Genomic DNA, 18794 nt, shown 5'->3' on the forward strand with positions numbered 1-18794 from the left:
GAGTGAATAGAAAGTTTTGGATCTACAGTGGATCTCACCTGAATCGCCCTATCTATCCTCCTGTGGAGAAGTTTGGTTTCAAACTCCAAGAAGGTAATGATGATGAAGAGCTAAATTGCCCATAGCCACCATACTCATAATAGTTGGAATCGGTGCTCCTTGTGGCATATGATGGTGCACACCATTGCCCCCATGCATACTACTCTCCTCCTCAGGTGGGTATAAATTGGCGACATGGGCTTCTCAAGTAGCTTGCATGAGTGGGGGCATGTGCACCATATTCAACATCCTATGTGACATGATCAAGTTGACTCTCGCCTATTAAGCAGATAGGCTCTAGCTTTGGCTCCAGCTGGTGGTATCCCTTGCACATCACTACAAATCTGTCACCCCCCTTATGGCATATGATGGTGCACACCATTGCCCCCCATGCATACTACTCTCCTCCTCAGGTGGTGGCATGAATCGGCGACACGTGCTTCTCAAGTAGCTTGCATGTGTGGGGGCACGTGCACTATAGTCAACATCCTATGTGACATGATCAAGTTGACTCTTGCCTATTAAGCAGATAGGCTCTGGCTTTGGCTCCAGCTGGTGGTACTTCTTGCACATCACTACAAATCTATCATCCTCATCCCCATCCCCATTGCCTTTAAAATTAAATGGGGATGGTGTGTGAGTGTGGCCACTAGAATTCGTCCAGTTAATGTTATCACCTTCCTTGCCAACCTTAGACTCGATAGGGCTGGCTGTATGCGAATGAACCTGACAATCTTGAGATGCCATAAGCTCATCGACCTCAGTACTCACCCATTTGACTAGCTATGTTGGGGTTGGGTTTACCCCTTGTAAATCTATTATAGGGTCACTTTAATCCCTCACCCACTCTCATGGGGGATGATTGTCTTCATCATCTGACTCCACCTGGAAAATGTTGGCATGCTCGATTGGATCTTTATCGATCTTTATTGTCATCCATGCCCATGTGTATGTGATGTATCTTCAGTCTCATGTTATAATGCATATACACTAATCTCGCTCCGACCTTGCGTGACCCAATTGGTTCCGCCTTTTGGAGTAGATAAGTGAGAATGTACTCCAGTTACGCTCACGTCCAGAGGTGGAACATATCTAGGAGAGCATCTTTCTCAAGTCAGGTGCTTCTCTCCTATATAGAAATGCAGTGGACCTACCAGAAGTTGTGGTTTCTCGGCCAGACTTTGAGGCTGCATGACCAAAAGTTCTAATAGCATCCTGGAAGGTCTTTATCTACACTCGTTTCAAATTTGGTAATGTTCGAATTAATATGCAATCGAGTAATTACATTTCCAAAAATATTTAACTACCAAGCCTCACATTATTATTGCACCTCGATTGTATAGTTGGATTTGGCTTCAAATTGGCCACCACATTTTCCACTACATCTATTAGTGATTGACCATCCCAAGTCGATGGTTGTATTGGTACTTGGGATTGAGATAATATAATGGGAATGATATAAAGAACTTTTCATCGCTTTTAAAGATATAAATGGAATGTAAATTAACTCAAATATCTTAAAATAAAAATTTAAAACTCACTAGCCGTTTACAATAGATACATAAAGAGCTTCTCTCATTGATCCTCCACAATCTTTAGGTATGTCCTCCCACCACGTGTTAGCTCTGCTTGTGTATTTCTTCATCATCTTCGTGGTTGCATATAGGTATGGAAAATACAAGTGTGGCAAGGTAAGCTTCTTCTTAGAGTTGGTCCTCCTCAATACCGTTACCCTTTGTAATAGATACATGAAGAGCTTCTCTCATTGATCCTCAAAAATCTTCTGGTGTGTCCTTCCACCATGTTTTAGTGCTGCTCTCATGTATTCCTTCATCATCTCCGTGGTTGCATTCAAGTGTGGCAAGGTAAGATTCTTCTCAGAGTTGGTCATCCTCAATACCTTTCCCACTGGCTCTAGTATTTGAATGACCATCTTCAGATCCCACTCAAATTGGTCAATAGATATAGTCGAACTTGATTGCCTCCAGCTAAACCAATCCTCTGAAGCAAACATGGACTTTAGACAAACCATCTTCACCATAAAGCTCTTCAATGCAATGTAGTTGGTGGCAAATTGAGTAATGTTAGGCCTCACCAATTCTCCACCTCACTTCTCCCTCCATAGCTATAAAGCATACCATGGTTGTAAACAAATATGGTCATTTTTCTTGCCCTCTCGGCCTCATCTGTTACCATGGATCTCTTCTTCGTGTTCTTTAGCATGAGGTCAATGCAATGGGTTGTTCATGGTGTCCAAAAGAGGTGGTACCTGTTGTTGTGCATCAATCTCTCTCCAGTCTTCTTAAAGTTGCTTCTGTTGTCCATCACCACTTGGACAACATTCGGTACCCCCACCTCATCTACAACATCTTTTAGCAACTTATAAATATTCTTTGCATGCTTTTTCTCCTTTGATGCATCAACAAAGTTTTTGAAGATGGTCCCTACCATCACAATTATGGTTTCAAGGTTTTGGTGAAATTTAGTGAAACATACTGAAATGGTTTGGTTTTGCAAAGGGTAAACGAAACCAAATGTGATATCGAGGAGTGATCAAGTTTAGACCGAAATTTCGGTTCAAAGTTTTGTTTTGTCGAAAGGACAAAAATTTTAACCGAACTGTTACTTTGGCTTAAGTTTTAAATATCAATTTTGACCCCTTTCGTTGGTTTTGCCTAATTTTGTCTCATAAGCTTTAAAACCTCAATTTTGGTGCTTTCTTGACCAAATCATTGCTGTACAATGTTGGAACAAGTACTTGGGCAATGGAGGAACGCAGTGGAAGTAGTGATTAGCTGTGTTGTTGAAGGATTTGTGCAACATTCAAAGTTGTAGGTGCATTACTTTACCTGAAAACTAATCTTTGCAAAAATAAGGATAAACTAAACTATGCATGTCTTTCTTCGGTACGTCTCCTAAGGTCGTTTTAGCTTGCATCTAGCTCTTTTTGTTCTTTCAATCTAAATCAGATCACTCCTCCTTTTTGGTGCCCATTTCAACATCTTCATCTCCGCTACACTTAGTTTATTTATATGATGTTTCTTAATTGCCCAACATTCCGCCCCTACATCATAACCGATTGTACAATTGTCCTATTGAACTTTTCTTCAAGCTTTAAAGGAATATGCTGATCACATAACAATTCGGATGCACCACTCAATGTCGTCCATCCCACATTAATTCGTTGTGAAACATTATACTCTGTATCACATTTTTAATTTATTATTGACCCCAAGTATCTAAAATAATCATGTTCTGGCAAGGCTATTACGATGGTGTGGCAACCAAAGTGTTTGAGGGTCTTTCGGAGTGCTTTGGCGATAGGGCGAGCATAAAGCGTCACCTTATTGAATAAAACGTTATAGTGTTTTATTTTTTATGCAACTATTCTATTTGGCTCAAATGGTATATAAAAAATTATATAATTTTATTCATATGCTAAATAAAGATTAAAGGTTCATACTTCATATCAATGCAAGATATTCATAAAAAAACAAATCAATAAAGTGGATAAGCTAAGTTAATCAATCATTAATCTTCAATCATCAATCATCAATCTTCAATCTTCAATCTTCAATCATAGGAAACAAAGTTATAAATATAAAGAAAAGAAGACTTAAAATATATAAGTGTTTATTATATTTATCTTTATGATGCCAAAATGAGTGCCTGTCATCTACTATATTTCTACTCCTGTCAAAGAAGTAAGAACTTAGACAATAACACAACAACAACACAACTTAGCCTTATCCCAACTGAATGGGGTCGGCTACAGGGATCCAAGGGAAAAAAGAAAAAAACTAGCTTTTGGACATCCCACTTACACATCGGCAACCCGGATCATAGCCCTTCAAGTAGCTCTGTTCGATACCATACTTGGGTGAAGACTCAACTTTTGAATGTTTTTTCTTACCAACTCATCAATGGTCATTTTTGGCCTGCCCCTAGCCCTTTTAGCTCCATCCATCTGCATCTGATCACTCATTTGTACTGGGGCATCCAAAGGCCTCCTTTGTACATGCCCAAACCATCGTAACTGACATTCTCTGAGCTTATCTTGAATTGGGGCGATTCCTAAATCAGTTCTAACCTGGTCATTTCTTATTCTTTCTCTCACGGTTTTGCCGCACTTCCATCTCAACATCCTCATCTCCGCCACATTCAACTTATTTGCATTATGCTTCTTGACTGCCCAACATTCTGCACCATACATCATAGCTGGTCTTATGACAGTCCTGTAGAATTTTCCCTTAAGCTTTAGAGGAATCCGTCAATCACATAACACTCTAGACGCCCCTCTCCATTTCATCTATCTGACTTTAATTCTGTGGGAAACATCATCATTTTATCTCACCTTCCTTGTTTAAGGTAGAGCCCAAATATCTGAAGCTGTCACTTTGCGGGATCTCTCTCCCTTCAATTTTCACTCCGTTGCCATCGATCCTCAATCAACTAAAGTTACACATCATATATTCCGTCTTCTTTCTACTTATCTTAAGACCTCTCGATTCCAAAGTATATCTCCATAGTTCCAACTTATCGTTAATTTCTGCCATAGTTTTACCGACCAGAACAATATCATCTGCAAAAAGCATACACCACGGGATTTCTCCTTGAATATCCCTGGTTAAATCATCAAAGATAAGAGTAAATAGGTAGGGGCTCAATGTGGATCCTTGATGTAGTCCGATAGTAATTGGGAACTGAGTACCCTGGCCACTCACTGATCTCACATTAGTCACCACATTACCATACATGTCTTTAATTATATCCACATATTTACTTGACACTCCTTTCTTCTCTAAAACCTGCCAGATTAAATCTCTGGGGACTCTGTCATAGGCCTTTTCCAGGTCGACAAAGACCATATGATGAGAAAGTATGAGTAACTTGGGATTAAAAACTTAGAATTAAAAAAATCTAAAGTAAAAATCAAAATGCCAAATATAATGGATGAGAAAGTATGAGTAACTTGGGGATTCTGAATCATTCAAAAAATCTTCAATGAAGAAAAAACATAGAATAAACAAAAATGCTAAAAAAAATTAGTAAGTAGTCAAAGTCAAATACTAAAAGTATAAATGCAAACCCATCGGTCCCATAAAAAATTCTAAAGTTCAATTCTTCAAAGTTAAAAGACTCAAAGTTCAATCCAAATCAGTAATTAAATTAAGAATTTTTTTCTTCTTCATCCTGTTGTTGGCCTGCATCATTTGGATCTTAGCCATAATCGTCCTCGGTGTTCTCATCATCACAAACATCCTCTTCACTCATGTCCTCCACATCCACTGCTTCATCTGAAGAATCCTCAGCCCTTCTACCACGCTGGGTATAGTAGAGATTGGATCCACTAGTTGATGTTGGAGCCCTCCTTGGTCTATTGTGGCCTTGATATGATGAAGATGCCCCAAGTGCTTTATCAACAGCTATCCAAGTGAGATCATCCTTAGGATGAACTAATTCATCATTTGATTCACCAATTATCCACTCATTACTCCAATTTAGCTTATAAAGCAATAATGGATTATAATTTTTTTTTTGGTTCATTTCTTTCTTGGAACCTTACTTGAAATCGACGATTATACTGAATGTAGATAAGTTCATTTAAGCGTTGATGCTCTAACCTATTCCTCTTCTTGGTGTGAATCCGAAAAACTTTAACAGTATGAGGTTCTCTTTTTAAGAGTTTTGAGGCATTCTTCCATAAAACTATACAAACCATATTAAGTGAAGTACTTAGTACTCAGTACTCACAAAAGTCAAATGTGCTCTAATTGCGCTCACAACCAGAAGATGAGAAACAAAGCCCAAGAAAGAGCAATGCAACTTTTGTAAGGTTAGGAGCAGAACTTCTATGTCTTCTCCACCAATAGACTATAGATATATAATATAAAAAAATATGGGTTGAGTAAAATCATCATACAGAGTATAAAACAGTACAAATTTAAAAAGAAATATACTTACTAGGATTCAACTTGTTTCTTTGTCGAATCGCCATTTCCTTTGCAAAACTTAGCTTGAGTATAAGCTTTGGCCTGGACAATGACCTTCTCTTGCAAGGTTTCATCAGGCACCAACATAGTAAGAACATCATTGATCATTTGCTTTATGAGCAATGGCTATCTCATTATCGGAATCATCCATGATAGCCTTAATGAACTTGGTCGATCCATCTGAGTCTTCTGACGCCTATCAATAATCTTTATGATTTTTTTCTTCTGTTTCCTTTCATTGTCCCCAATTTTTTTTTTTTTCTTATGCTCTTCTTTGCCACTTCTATTGCAATATATATTTCAGGTAAAGTGAGCAACTCATCACCATCCACGATCCTCAAGAGTTGAAGAAGAGGATGTGATGCTCTTTGTCCAATCCATTACACCACACTAGAACGATATAGTAACACCTTCTCAAAAGCTTTCTTCCCTGCCTCTATAGATGCATCACCAACAAATACTTTTTTCAAAGATTCCTTATGCTTGTATAAGCTTTGAAGTGTTAAAAATCAAGTGGCAAATCTAGTCACTCTAGCCCTCACTACGTTTGCTCCCCTGTTTTTTGCCTCATAGCTTAAAGAAGGCGAGTGTGCCTGTTGATGAAGACAGTTAATTTCTTGACCTTCGATATAATAGTCTTATATGAGCTCAATTTGCATATGCATTCCATCATAAGGTCTATGCAATGAACTGCACATGAAGTCCAAAACAACCTCTTCCTTTTCTCTGTTAATAGTCTACCGGCTGTAACATGGTTGGCAACATTGTCAAAGACTACTTGAATCACATAATCTTCCCTAATCTCTTCAACCTTGCTATCAAGGAGTTTAAATAAAATATCAGTGGTTTGTGATTGGTTGGATGCATCCATAGACTCAAAAAAAAAAAAAAAAGAAGATCCCCTTTGAACATTTGATAAGAAAATTAATTAGGTTCCTTCCTGTCTTGTCTGTCCACCCATCAGATATGAGTGTGCACCCATATTTCTTCCAATATGCTTGATACTTCACTTTTAATTCACCAATTTTATCCTTCTCAGACTTCAGTAGAGGCCACCTATTGTCATGAAATGAAGGGTGCTTGAAACCTGGTCCATATTGACCAATAACCTCAACCAATTCCTCCGAACTCCTTAAACTTTAAAGGATTAAATGGAACGTCGATTTCATAAGCCCATCTTGCAAAGTAAGAACGGAGTTTATCTCTTTCTTCATCTCCTCTTACGCGGTTCTCCATTGTTTTTTGATATGGACCTTTATCCCTGCTTATCTGCAGCCACTTCTTTAGGATTCCTCTCACATGCTTATCCATGGGACCCCTTGTTCGGATTGTGTCTGAATTTCTTCTTGAAGTTGTCTTAGAGCTAGGGATAGGACATGAGACCCCCAAATCGGATATTGTATTCTGTTGTGATTCCATAAGTGAAACTCCATCTCCATCACTAACATCCAAATCATCAAAACTTTCAAGGTTCCTCTTTCTCTTGTTCTTCAAGATTGCATCTCTCATCTCTTTAGCAATTGTTTTTTTTTTTTTGTTTTTACACACTTGGCTGCATCTCCATATCCATCAATCAAATGTTGCTTCATTCGTTTTTTTTCCTACCTCGACATCCTTCCCATAAAGGCTACACTTAATCCAGTTTTTTGTCTTCTAAGTTAGGCCAGTACCCGTATTTCATTTGAGGATCTTTTGATTTTGCTCTCCTTTTGGGATTCTTGCTTGGATCATTTATTGACTGTGCTTTGTATTTTCAGCCCCACTGCTACCATCAATTGTTTCTATAGATGACAATTTTATCTCTTTGTCTAATATGTAACTTCTTCAAATACAATGAATCAATGATACACAATAGACAAAATCGATCAATGAGGCATTAGTCATGAACTCCTATGACAGCTAAGCTAACATACTCTTAGTAGCAATGAAATTACAACGACTGAAAAAAAAAAAAAAAAAACAATACACAATAAATATTGATAATCAGCAGCCCGGAACATCAAACCAGAACCAAGGAGCTTATCCATCCAAAAATAAAAAAATAAAGAGCTGAAGAATAAGCCAGGCCCATAATACTATATCCAGCAGTACCATATCACAAAGAATAAATCAAATAGCTACCACCCACAAATAGCAAATCCTTGATAATCAAAAGAATAATACCCATTACCCAAGCTACTCCATCCTGAACACTTAAATCCAATCTGGTTTTCCAAAGAACATGGCAGGCAGTAATATGTTGTTTGTTTCGAAATATGATGCTTAATTGAAAAGACTAGAAGTGTATGATTGTGATCAAACACATTACATGAAATTACAATCTCAAACTCAAAGCTGACTATTTGAGGTGATTTGTAGATACCATGAACTGAAATAATAGAGGTGATTTGCAGATACCATGAACTGAAATAATCTGAAAGGCAGCTGAGAAACTCTGAAAATGGGATATCAGAAACATAGTTATATGAGATTGTCATATTATGTTTCTGGTAACTCATTCCAGAAATAATTTACAATTCTATCCATGCAGGCCCCAAACAGAAAGCTACCCCAAAACAACTCTATCCACATGACCTTGAAGGTCAAGAGACTCGGGAGTTAGGACCCATCCTCCTTTCTAGAAAATGAATAAGTATATCAATAAATCCGCAGCCATGGAATGCAAAATATCCGGCAACTAAGAACATTAAACTCATGGCTGAATCAAATCCAAGTACCCAACTCGATTGTTTGTTTAACAATGATGGGGGAAAAATTTACAGAGAAGGGAGACATGCATCCATTTCAGTTCGAGAAAAACTTACAGAGAAGTGATAACTCGGTGGCCGAATGGAGACGGAGAAGAAGGGTGAACTGGGGTAGGGTAGGATGCCCTCCCGCCACTGCAAGTGAGAAATAGAGAAAAGGAAGGGAGTAGGGGGTATTGATTGTTAGGAGTTAGGACTATCGCCCTCAATCGATAGCAGCCGGGAACGGAGATGTAGAAGAAGGGGGGCAAGTCATGTTTTGGTACTCTGTGACAGAGAAGGGTTACGAGATTTTGTGGGTTCAGTTTTATGTTCTGCCTTAGTTTGAAAAAAACAAACGTTGTCACCTGGAGAGGGGGGTACGAAGGTTCGACGGAGGAGTCTCACTTGGAGTGGGGGCACACCGAATTCATACACCCATTCAAGGAATATGTATGAAGTAATTTCTCCACGAAAAATAATGCGGCTCCATCCTCGGTTAGATTAGGCTCTGATACTAATTAATGTAGTATTAAATTTGAAAGAATCAAAATAGTAGCCAATTGACAAGGATCTATACTCAAAGGATGGCTTAGATGCAAATAATGAAGATTTTGAGTGAAATAAGACAACAACTATGAAGGAAAAAGAAAAAAAACCGTGGGGCAAAAAAGTAATTTCTAGCCCAAAATTAGGGTTAAAAAATTAAGGTAATAAAGCACAAACAATCTCTAATTTCGAGAGTTAACTTGTAACAATAAACAGAAGCAAAACAATAATTTTTTTCCAGATCTCATAGTTGTCACGAAGCCAAGGCGTTGGAGGACTGCTTAAGCGCTTAGGCGAAAAGGTGCCCGCCTTAAGGCGGACAATTGTTATTTTTTTTCCCCTCTTTTCTATCATTATTTAGTATGCTGTATATGCCTTGTATCATTAAAAATAAAAAAAAAATAAAAAAAAAAGCCACATCAATTCATAAAAATTCAACATTAAGTCGCATCAAATCATAAAAAATAAACATTAAGTCACAGTAAATCATAAAAGTTAACATTTAGAGAAATGCTCTTGTTCTATAATAAGTTTGACTTGTGAAATGAGTTTATTTTTACATGAGACTTTTTGCATTAGGTACAACACAAAATTAGTTTTCCAACAACTTAGGATTACTTAAATCTGAGTTGTAATGATAAAGTTATGTTGTGGTCGAACTTATTTTAAAGTGAGAGAATGCTGTTAAAATTGCATGAACGAAAATAATTTTATGGACATTAAAATAAAATATTATTTTACCTGATTTTTGGTTCTCAACAATGTTTTTATATTTTTTTTGGAATTTGAATTTTAAATTATTTTTATTGGATTTAAAAAGGGCTGTTTGCTTATTTATGAATATATCTTAAGTAAATAAATAACAAATATAAAAACATAATAGTTTGATCGGATGGCTGAATTGCCTAATCTAGAAAAAGTGTGACATCCAACCTTTTAGAAGACTTGAAGAAATTCGAGGAAAACTTGAAGAATAATACTTGTTGGATGAAGAAGATGATGAATGAATAAATAAGAAAAGAAGGATTGAGATGGGTTAGATGTGGGTGGGATGGTTATCTCAGCCTGGGCCTTACACCTACAACTATTTCTGCTGTATAAGAAATTCTTTCTTAGAATTTTGGGAGCACAAAGCTGAAAATTCATTAATAAATTTGTTTACAATTCTGAGCCCTTACAAACTTATATAAAAGACTCAAAATACCAAAAAAGAAAGGCCTAACTCAATCCTTAACTAATTGGGAAACCTAAATTGACTAGGAAACTGAAATAACAAAAAAAATAGACTTAAAATAGGACTCCAACTAAACTATGGAATGGAATTTCATTTTCCTATTTTCTACATATATTTTAAGCCCATTAAAGTGGTCTATTACAAATAAATCCCATAGGATAAAAGACCCAACACATACATAAATAACCCAACCCAAGGTTTATTTCTAATAAAATAAGCTCATTAAGTGGTTTATCTGCATCAATGAGGCTTTGTTGGAGCTCAAATTTTGAGGGAATGCTCCTCTTGTGGTGCTAAACAAACCCTTAAAAGTTGGGCCTGATTGGATGGCCAAATATAGAGATATGGTATTTTTCCCAAGTAGGAAACTAATGTAGACCTTCAACAACAGTTGATAAGAAGCTCAGTTGGAGACCAAACTCTGGTCGAAGGAGCCCCCTTGTGTGCTCTATAAACTGCCAAAAGGGTTTCCGATTTGGACTTACAAGTGAGGAGATCTTGGCAGAGTCAATCAGCACCCAAACCCTGACAGAAGCTGAGTTTTGATCCCTCTACTGGGCTGATCTTCAGGCTAGCTCGATAGATGTGGCTTCTGGTCTTCAATTAGACTCAAAACAACTCTCAAATCATTCATGGAGGGGTCGAGAAATGGGGAAGAAGAAGGTTAGGTTATGGGCATCTCATCCCTCAAGTTTAGGCATCTCACTTAGGGCCTCTCACCCAACTGCATCCCATAGTATAACAGCATAAGCCATCTTTAAATCATTTTACATTAATTTCTCAAATTGATTACAGTAGCTCCTTATAAATGAGTGAGTTCAGCTTGCAATTAGAAAGTAATTAAAATAGAAAACTAACAGGGTCCCCAGAGATTTAATTTGGCAGGTTTTAGAGAAGAAAGGGGTGTCAAGTAAATATGTAGATATAATGAAAGACATGTATGGTGATGTGGTGACTAGTGTGAGAACAGTGAGAGGCCAGGGTGCTCAGTTCTCAATTACTATTGTGCTACATCAAGGATTTTACTCTTATCATGGATGATTTAACCAGTGATATTTAAGGATAGATCCCATGGTGTATGCTTTTTGTAGATGATATTGTTCTGGCCAGTAAAACTGTGGTAGAAATTAACGATAAGTTGGAACGATGGAGATATACTTTGGAATCGAGAGGCCTTAAGATAAGTAGAGCGAGGACGGAATATATGATGCGTAACTTTAGTCGATTGAGGATCGATGGCGAGGGAGTGAAAATTGAGGGGAGAGAGATCTCGCAAAGTGACTGCTTCAGATATCTGGGCTCTACTTTAAACAAGGAAGGTAAGATAGATGATGTTTCCCATAGAATTAAAGTTGGATAGATGAAATGGAGGGGCGTCTGATGTGTTATGTGATCGACGGATTCCTCTAAAGCTTAAGGGAAAATTCTATAGGACTGTCATAAGACCAGCTATGATGTATGGTGCAGAATGTTGGGAAGTCAAGAAGCGTAATGTAGATAAGTTGAATGTGGCGGAGATGAGGATATTGAGATGGATGTGTGGCAAAACCCTGAGAGATAGAATAAGAAATAACCAGATTAGGACCGATTTAGAAATTGCCCCAATTCAAGATAAGCTCAGAATATGTTGGTTACGATGGTTTGGGCATGTACAAAGGAGGCCTTTGAATGCCCCAGTACAGAGGAGTGACCAGATGCAGATGAATGGAGCTAAAAGGGCTAGGGGCAGGCCGAAAATGACCATTGATGAGTTAGTAAGAAGAGACATGCAAAAGTTAAGTCTTCACCCAAGTATGATATCGAATAGAGCTACTTGGAGGGCTATGATCCTGGTTGCCGATTCGTGAGTGGGATGTCCAAAAGTTGTCTTTTTTTTTTGGCCCTTGGATCCATGTAGCTGACCCCATTCAGTTGGGATAAGACTGAGTTGTGTTGTTATTGTTGTTATTAAAATAGAAAATTAACATAAGAATGGAAGCTAACGTAGACTTTCCAAACAATAAACTACTTGTTAACCAAGCAAATATAAAAATAGAAATTAACAGGCTAAACTAATTACTTGTCTACAGAAGACTCTAAACACCAAAAAGCTAGACAAATCCATGAAGATAATGGGCTGGTTGCTGTTCACGTGAACAATAACTTTCATATTTCTTCCTCCAGCTGTATCTTCATAATAAGATAACAGTCCAATGCTGAGATCAGTAGCAAGGGTTTTGGATCTACTAGATCCTTTTCCTGGGATTTCTTCTTGCTTGCTGATTAAGATCTGCAAATAAGACAAAACAGCACTCAAACTGAGATCGGTAGAGATTTTCTTGAAGATTCCAACAGCAGCTGCTGCACCCATCCATGACTTAACCGACTGAGATTCTAGAAGTTCACTTGAAGGCAAAATAGAGTTTTGATCTGCTGGATCGATGGAAGGGGCAAGGCTGCCAACCAGCTGTTTTGGTGGAGTCAAACCAGGACCAAACTTGGGATAGAACTGAACCAAGAATTGATCAGCTTGTGCCCTCCTTTTGATAAAACTATCTACATCAAGCATGGTATGTGTTTATTGTTTGCCTTGTGCTGATGTGTCGACATGTGATGAGTATGTACCTTGCAAAGCAAATCAGCGGAAGTAAATGATAGCACCCAACCACCAAACATTCCATCAGAGTGAGACCAGATAAATCTATGCCCATTCTCCCTTACTTTTGGCTAGTTTGTTTACTTAAGAATTGCATGTCCTTATTTTCCAGGAGAACAAGATTTTAAAGGGGTGAATGCCAAAGTAGTTTGTTTACTGAGGCTTGGCATGCCTAACTGGATGACAGTAATCTGCATGGACCTCTGCCTTTTGAAGCCATTCGTCCTATAACTCTGGTATCATTGTTTTACTCCACCTAATGCCAAAGGTCATATGTGGAGACTAGAAGGATATTACCACTAATTAATATCAAAATAAGGGATATTAACTATGCCAAGAACACCCTGGAGTAAAAGTTTCCACAGTGAAGTTGACCAAATTTAGTATTCCATACTGGAGATCTAGTTATTGGTGTCAATAATCCATCTCAATTGGAAATGAAGGGTTTGCAATCCCCCATTTTTGATAGAAGCCGCTGACACCTGATAGGCTCTCAGGTGGCATTTTCAGCAATCATCAGTGTTCGGATTGATGTCTTCAACCAGCCTCATAGGCTTGTGTGTGTTGGGGTGGGGATTGAAGGAATCTAATCTGTCTAGGTGCATGGACTGATTGAAGTCATAGTAGGTTCTAGTAATGTTCCTACCCTGTATCTGATGATATATTAGACTGGAATACCCTTGTGCACCTACCATGTGCTGCAAATCCTGTCTAGTAAGACATAACTATGCCAGAGTTTTTGCCTTGAGAGTCTATGGCATCATTTGCAGGTCACAAAGTGATAAAATACACCTTAGATGTGTTTTCTGTTTCTGATAGTCCTGTTGCTATGCTCCTCTTAAGGGTTCCAATTCTCTTGACATCATGTCACACAAAAATAGCTCTTTTTTTTTCCCTTCTTCTGGTAATGTTTTCTTTATTGGATATGTGTGAATGATTGCGTCTAACTTCTCAATATCAGGAAAATAATGTTTTTCCTTACATGTGGATTGTATGCTCAAGGAGTAGTTGATTGATGTGGTGTACGTGTACTTAGCTGGTGATTGATATTAGTTATAAGTCCCATTATCCACAGTTTTTGAGATTAAATATTTCCACTAGAAGCTGATGTTTTCTATGAGACCCAAGTAACTACTGTAAGTTGAAATCCAACAAGTTAGCCAATCTTTAAAAAATATGGTACACTCAGTTTGTTTACAATGATTGAAAGAAGCTTCCTTTAGACTATGGACTTTGAGTTGTCATTCTTCTATAAATGTGACTCTTAGTTCTTAAGTTTCACAACACCCAAGTCCAGGGAGGCTTTTTTATTTATTTTTAATGGAAGTGGAAAAATCTTCAAAATGTTTATTGGCTGGCCAGATTTTGATAAATGTTAAGAATTGGATTGTATAATTGCCTAGTTGGTGATATATGAACAAATCTACTCTTCTGATTTTCAAGTCCCAGAAATTCAGTGTGAGGGATTTAGCAATCAGTTTTACTATTTTGACAATGTTTCCAATTTTGTGAACCTGTAAGAAAATATTTCTGATCCAGAATCAATCGTAGAAAGAATGGTTGTGCAAATATTATAATTGTCTACTGGTTATTATTGTTTAGAGACATGGAAGTTCCAACCATCCTGGCCTTTTGAGCCCATCGGTGTGCTTAATGAAGATAGATTTATTAAGTAGGTTGGGACACAGATTAAAATAGTATTTTGAATGTATAATACCAGTGTTCTTTATATATCCTATTTAACATTCCCCCTATGTTTCTAAATGTTAGTTCTACGAATGGAGTTGGACATCCAGAAGTTTATGCAGAATCCTGATCAACATCAGTTTGAGTTCCAGCATTACCCAACTTCCTACCTGAGGCTAGCAGCGCACCGTGTTGCTCAACACTATGGCCTGCAGTCAATGGTAGTGGACAATGTTGTGGATGGTTTAGGAACAAGAATAGTGGTCAGGAAAACATCTGAAAGCAGATATCCTACTGTCTGTCTCTCTGAAGTTTCTCCAAAACAGTCAGAAAATGATAATCCTGAACAGGTCAAGATTGCCATCAGGCCAAGGCCGAACAAAGCATTCCAAAATGATGCGAGTGAATTAGGAGCAAAAAGCAATCCTGCAAGAACTGTTGAAGAGAGGAAAGAGGAGTATGACAGAGCACGGGCCCGTATTTTCAGTAGCTCTAGTGGTTCTGACTCAGAAGGTGCATCTTCCGCAACAAGTGAGGGAAGAAGTTTGTGTTTGAGTAAGGGTGAAAATGAAGGTTCCCGAAGTGTCGTGGATGAACCAGAAAAGATCCAGACCCTTAGTACTCGGGATGGTAGTTGTAGAGTTGCCATCTTCAGAGACAGGGAGAAAGATCGTTACGATCCTGATTATGACCGAAGCTATGAGAGGTATGCTGTATGTCTCATTGCCTTTTATTGTGATAAAAAGAGCTATTGTAAATAGAACAAACTAATTCATTGCATTAGCTGTTTCAGGTATGTTAGGGGCCTCACACCTAACCAGGGCTTTGGCTTGGGACATTTCAACATTCAGGGCTTTCAGCCTCCATTTGTGCAATATGAAGGTTTCCCTCAGTTGCCTCAGACTCAAACATCCTTCAGCTACAGGCCTTCTTCAAGCCCAGTTATGAGTCCTTTTTGTGCCATGGGATTGAATCAGACTTCTAGAGATGCTGTCTATATGCAAGGGCCAAGTCCTGCAATGATGTATGCAGAGTCTTATGAGCAATTTAGGCATGCTTTCTTTCAGGTAGATTACATTTCTTTAACTTTACTGTCTAACGTAAAAAACGGAAGTGCATTATGGCAACTTAGGTATTTATTGGTTTGACATTGGATGTTTTATGGTTAGAATAGATAGTCAGATGCCTAACCTGGTAACCAACTGGCCTTCTGGTCTTTTGGCTCTTATACTTCATCTCTCCCTAAATTCGAGGTAGATCTTATGGTTATAATCATCCAATTTTTCCAACTTTTTCATAGTAAGGTTTTTGTATTGAACTAATTAAGGTAGCGTCTTTGCTTCTCTGCAGTTGTGGACTCCTGAGAATCATCAAAAGTTGAAACCTACATGATTGGATGATTTTAATAATTTGATCTACTGAATATTCCTTTTGTCATACACCCCCCCTCGCCCCAAAAAAAGATTCTCATTTTCCTAGATAATGAGAGAACAGATGTTATGCCACCCAGTCGTGGTTTGGTAAATCATATTGGAAAATATCCTAATTGGGGTTTGTTGTTTATCTTTTTTGTCTTGGTGTTTTGAGATCCCCATCAGTTGTATGCTGTTAACTGTGGATCTTTGTAGTATGCTTGTACAAGTTGCCATAGTAATAGCTGTATGGTAAGTATACGAGTGTGAGTCCATGAGCAATGCTGATCTCTATCATAACATGGTTCTGTGAAGAAAAATCACCATACATTGATGTTCATACGAGGGGAAATGTGGCAATATACACCACTCTATGGGTAAAACATTCCTGGTCTCCTAGAAGATTCATAGTCTGGTACATTCGGGAAACTAAATTTCTCCGGGATCTTTTCCTTCTCTCAAAATCCTGTTTATACCAGGTTAGTCTTTCACCTTTTGGGATTCCTGAATGGTAGGTTCCACTTGTGCTCTATGCCTTAACTTTCTATGGGTTTGAGACTTGTCAAGGCTGTCTGAGATAGAGTTTGTGAGATGTTCATAGACTATTTCAAGCATCATTATCACAAGGTGTTGTATTGAACTGCTAAAAGATGATGCATTTCAATGATACAGTCTGTGAGGTATGTTCTTAGACTGTTCCAACAAGGTGTTGTATGAACTGCTCTAAGATGATGCATTTCAATGATAACAGTCCGAGAAGGATTCTGGAATGTGCATTTTGAAGTTCAATTTGCATCATGATTGGTATCCTGTGTTTGTTGGGTTAAAAACGTGTCACCTGATGGGCCTATGGAAATCTTCAGGCCAAAGATTAGAAGAGAGGTAAACAAAGAAAATAAAAAAAGAATTGCCAGGATCATTTTTATGCCCCAGATTTTTTTGATGTTAAAGAAAATTCTTGCTGCATTTATTACATTTGTTATCTTAATGTATTATCAGAATGTAGTCTTCCAACTTGTATTTTATTTCTGATGATTTTGTACCTTTAAACTTCTGTTGCAGGCTCCTTTCTATCAGCAACCCCTGAGCTTTGATTATTCACAAAACCATTAGAAGACTGGCGGAAGTGCTTTTCCTTTTTAGGTCGCGTTATGGATAGGGACATTGTTGAAGAAGTTTTCTGATATACATCATTATTCCAATCTTAACTCAAAAGTCTTTTGTTTCTTCTATTAAGATTACGGTCTTAGCACTATTCATGTGACCATGCATTCTTATTTTGGTACCTATATTTTTGTTAGTAGTAGAACCTTAATTCATGACTTTTATCTTTGACTTATGCATTGCACAATGTTCGACCTTTCTCCAACTTGGGCACATCATATTTTTTACCTTTATAATATGGCGTTATTGTATACTTGCATATGTCGGGAAACAGAAGGATTATAGGACAGGACGACGGAATAAAGCATGAGAAGCAATCCAGTTTGCTGCAATTTTTTTTTTTTTTTGGATGAATTGTCAGCAAGTTTCACGGTAACGATGCTGGGGCAGGACTCTCCACACTTGTGTTAGAAGATGTTGGCAGTCGCAATGTAAGGGCATTGTAATCCCCGGGCTAGTAAGATTGCACGTTTTGGAGGGATCCTTGCAAGAGTACAATGATTGTGGAGGTAGTGATATTTGGATGGATTTAGCCTTCAGGGAAAATTTCTCAATCCCCTATACTTTCCCTATCATTACTCGAACTTTCCTGTCCAAAGATGTTTTTCTGACTCCCTAGAAATGTAAACTTTCACATCTGTTTCTATCCTGCTAATTTTTAACCCAAGATTAACCTTGTTTCTCTCCGCTCGGCTACCACAACCCCTCAATTGTAGGACTGTGCACCCCTTACTGGACACTCTCCAAACCTCCTCCACCTCGCATCCACCTTGTGTCACGGTACGCCATGACCCCTCACTCTCGACTCATTTTTACAACTCCTGCAACCCCCCACTCCTGAACCACCGGTTGAGAACTTGGTTATCAGGAATGGGATTGGAACCAAGGTTTTAGAACGATATCAGGAATGGGATTGGACATGGTCGATAATGATCCGATATGGATATGCCAATTTTCCTTTACATCCATATCGATCTATCGATACAATATCAGTCAAGAATTGGGATCGGTCAAGACCGATACTGATCTAGATTCCTCAAACCATACTCCGAACGCTCCTCTGTCCCTTCTCATCCTTTTCAAACGGAATTTGTAATCACTTCTCTCTATTAAATTTCTTTTGATAAAAAAAAAATAATAAATAAATAAATAAATAATATTGAACAGAACAACTTCTGGCGTTGTAAGAGTGTTGGCTACAAACCACTTTCAATTAGCAACAATATGAAGAATATATTTTTCTACGCAGGCGTGCCAGAACCTCTTCTGAAGGATTCGGTTTGAAATCTGACTTCTGGTCAAGAAAAATTGAGTCCTCTCTCAGGGACTTTGAATCTTAGATCCAAAGTCTAATAA

At 38.0% G+C, this 18794-nt stretch overlaps 1 protein-coding gene across 2 annotated transcripts in view; it reads left to right on the forward strand.

The window, feature by feature from the left end:
• The window catches only part of LOC122070004 (R3H domain-containing protein 2-like), a 22034-nt gene extending 4421 nt beyond the window's left edge, over nt 1–17613 (forward strand). The window contains exons 2-4 of one of the 2 annotated variants that reach the window (XM_042634107.1): nt 14947–15568; nt 15647–15929; nt 17337–17613. In XM_042634107.1, coding sequence (XP_042490041.1) covers nt 14947–15568; nt 15647–15929; nt 17337–17387 — 956 coding nt within the window. In that variant the 3' untranslated portion in view covers nt 17388–17613. The remainder of the gene's footprint in view (nt 1–14946; nt 15569–15646; nt 15930–17336) is intronic. The other variant, XM_042634108.1, reaches the window with a different exon arrangement.
• Nucleotides 17614–18794: the final 1181 nt, after the last annotated feature.

This window comes from Macadamia integrifolia, unplaced genomic scaffold (genome assembly GCF_013358625.1).
Source record: "Macadamia integrifolia cultivar HAES 741 unplaced genomic scaffold, SCU_Mint_v3 scaffold805, whole genome shotgun sequence".
Classification (NCBI taxonomy): domain Eukaryota; kingdom Viridiplantae; phylum Streptophyta; class Magnoliopsida; order Proteales; family Proteaceae; genus Macadamia; species Macadamia integrifolia.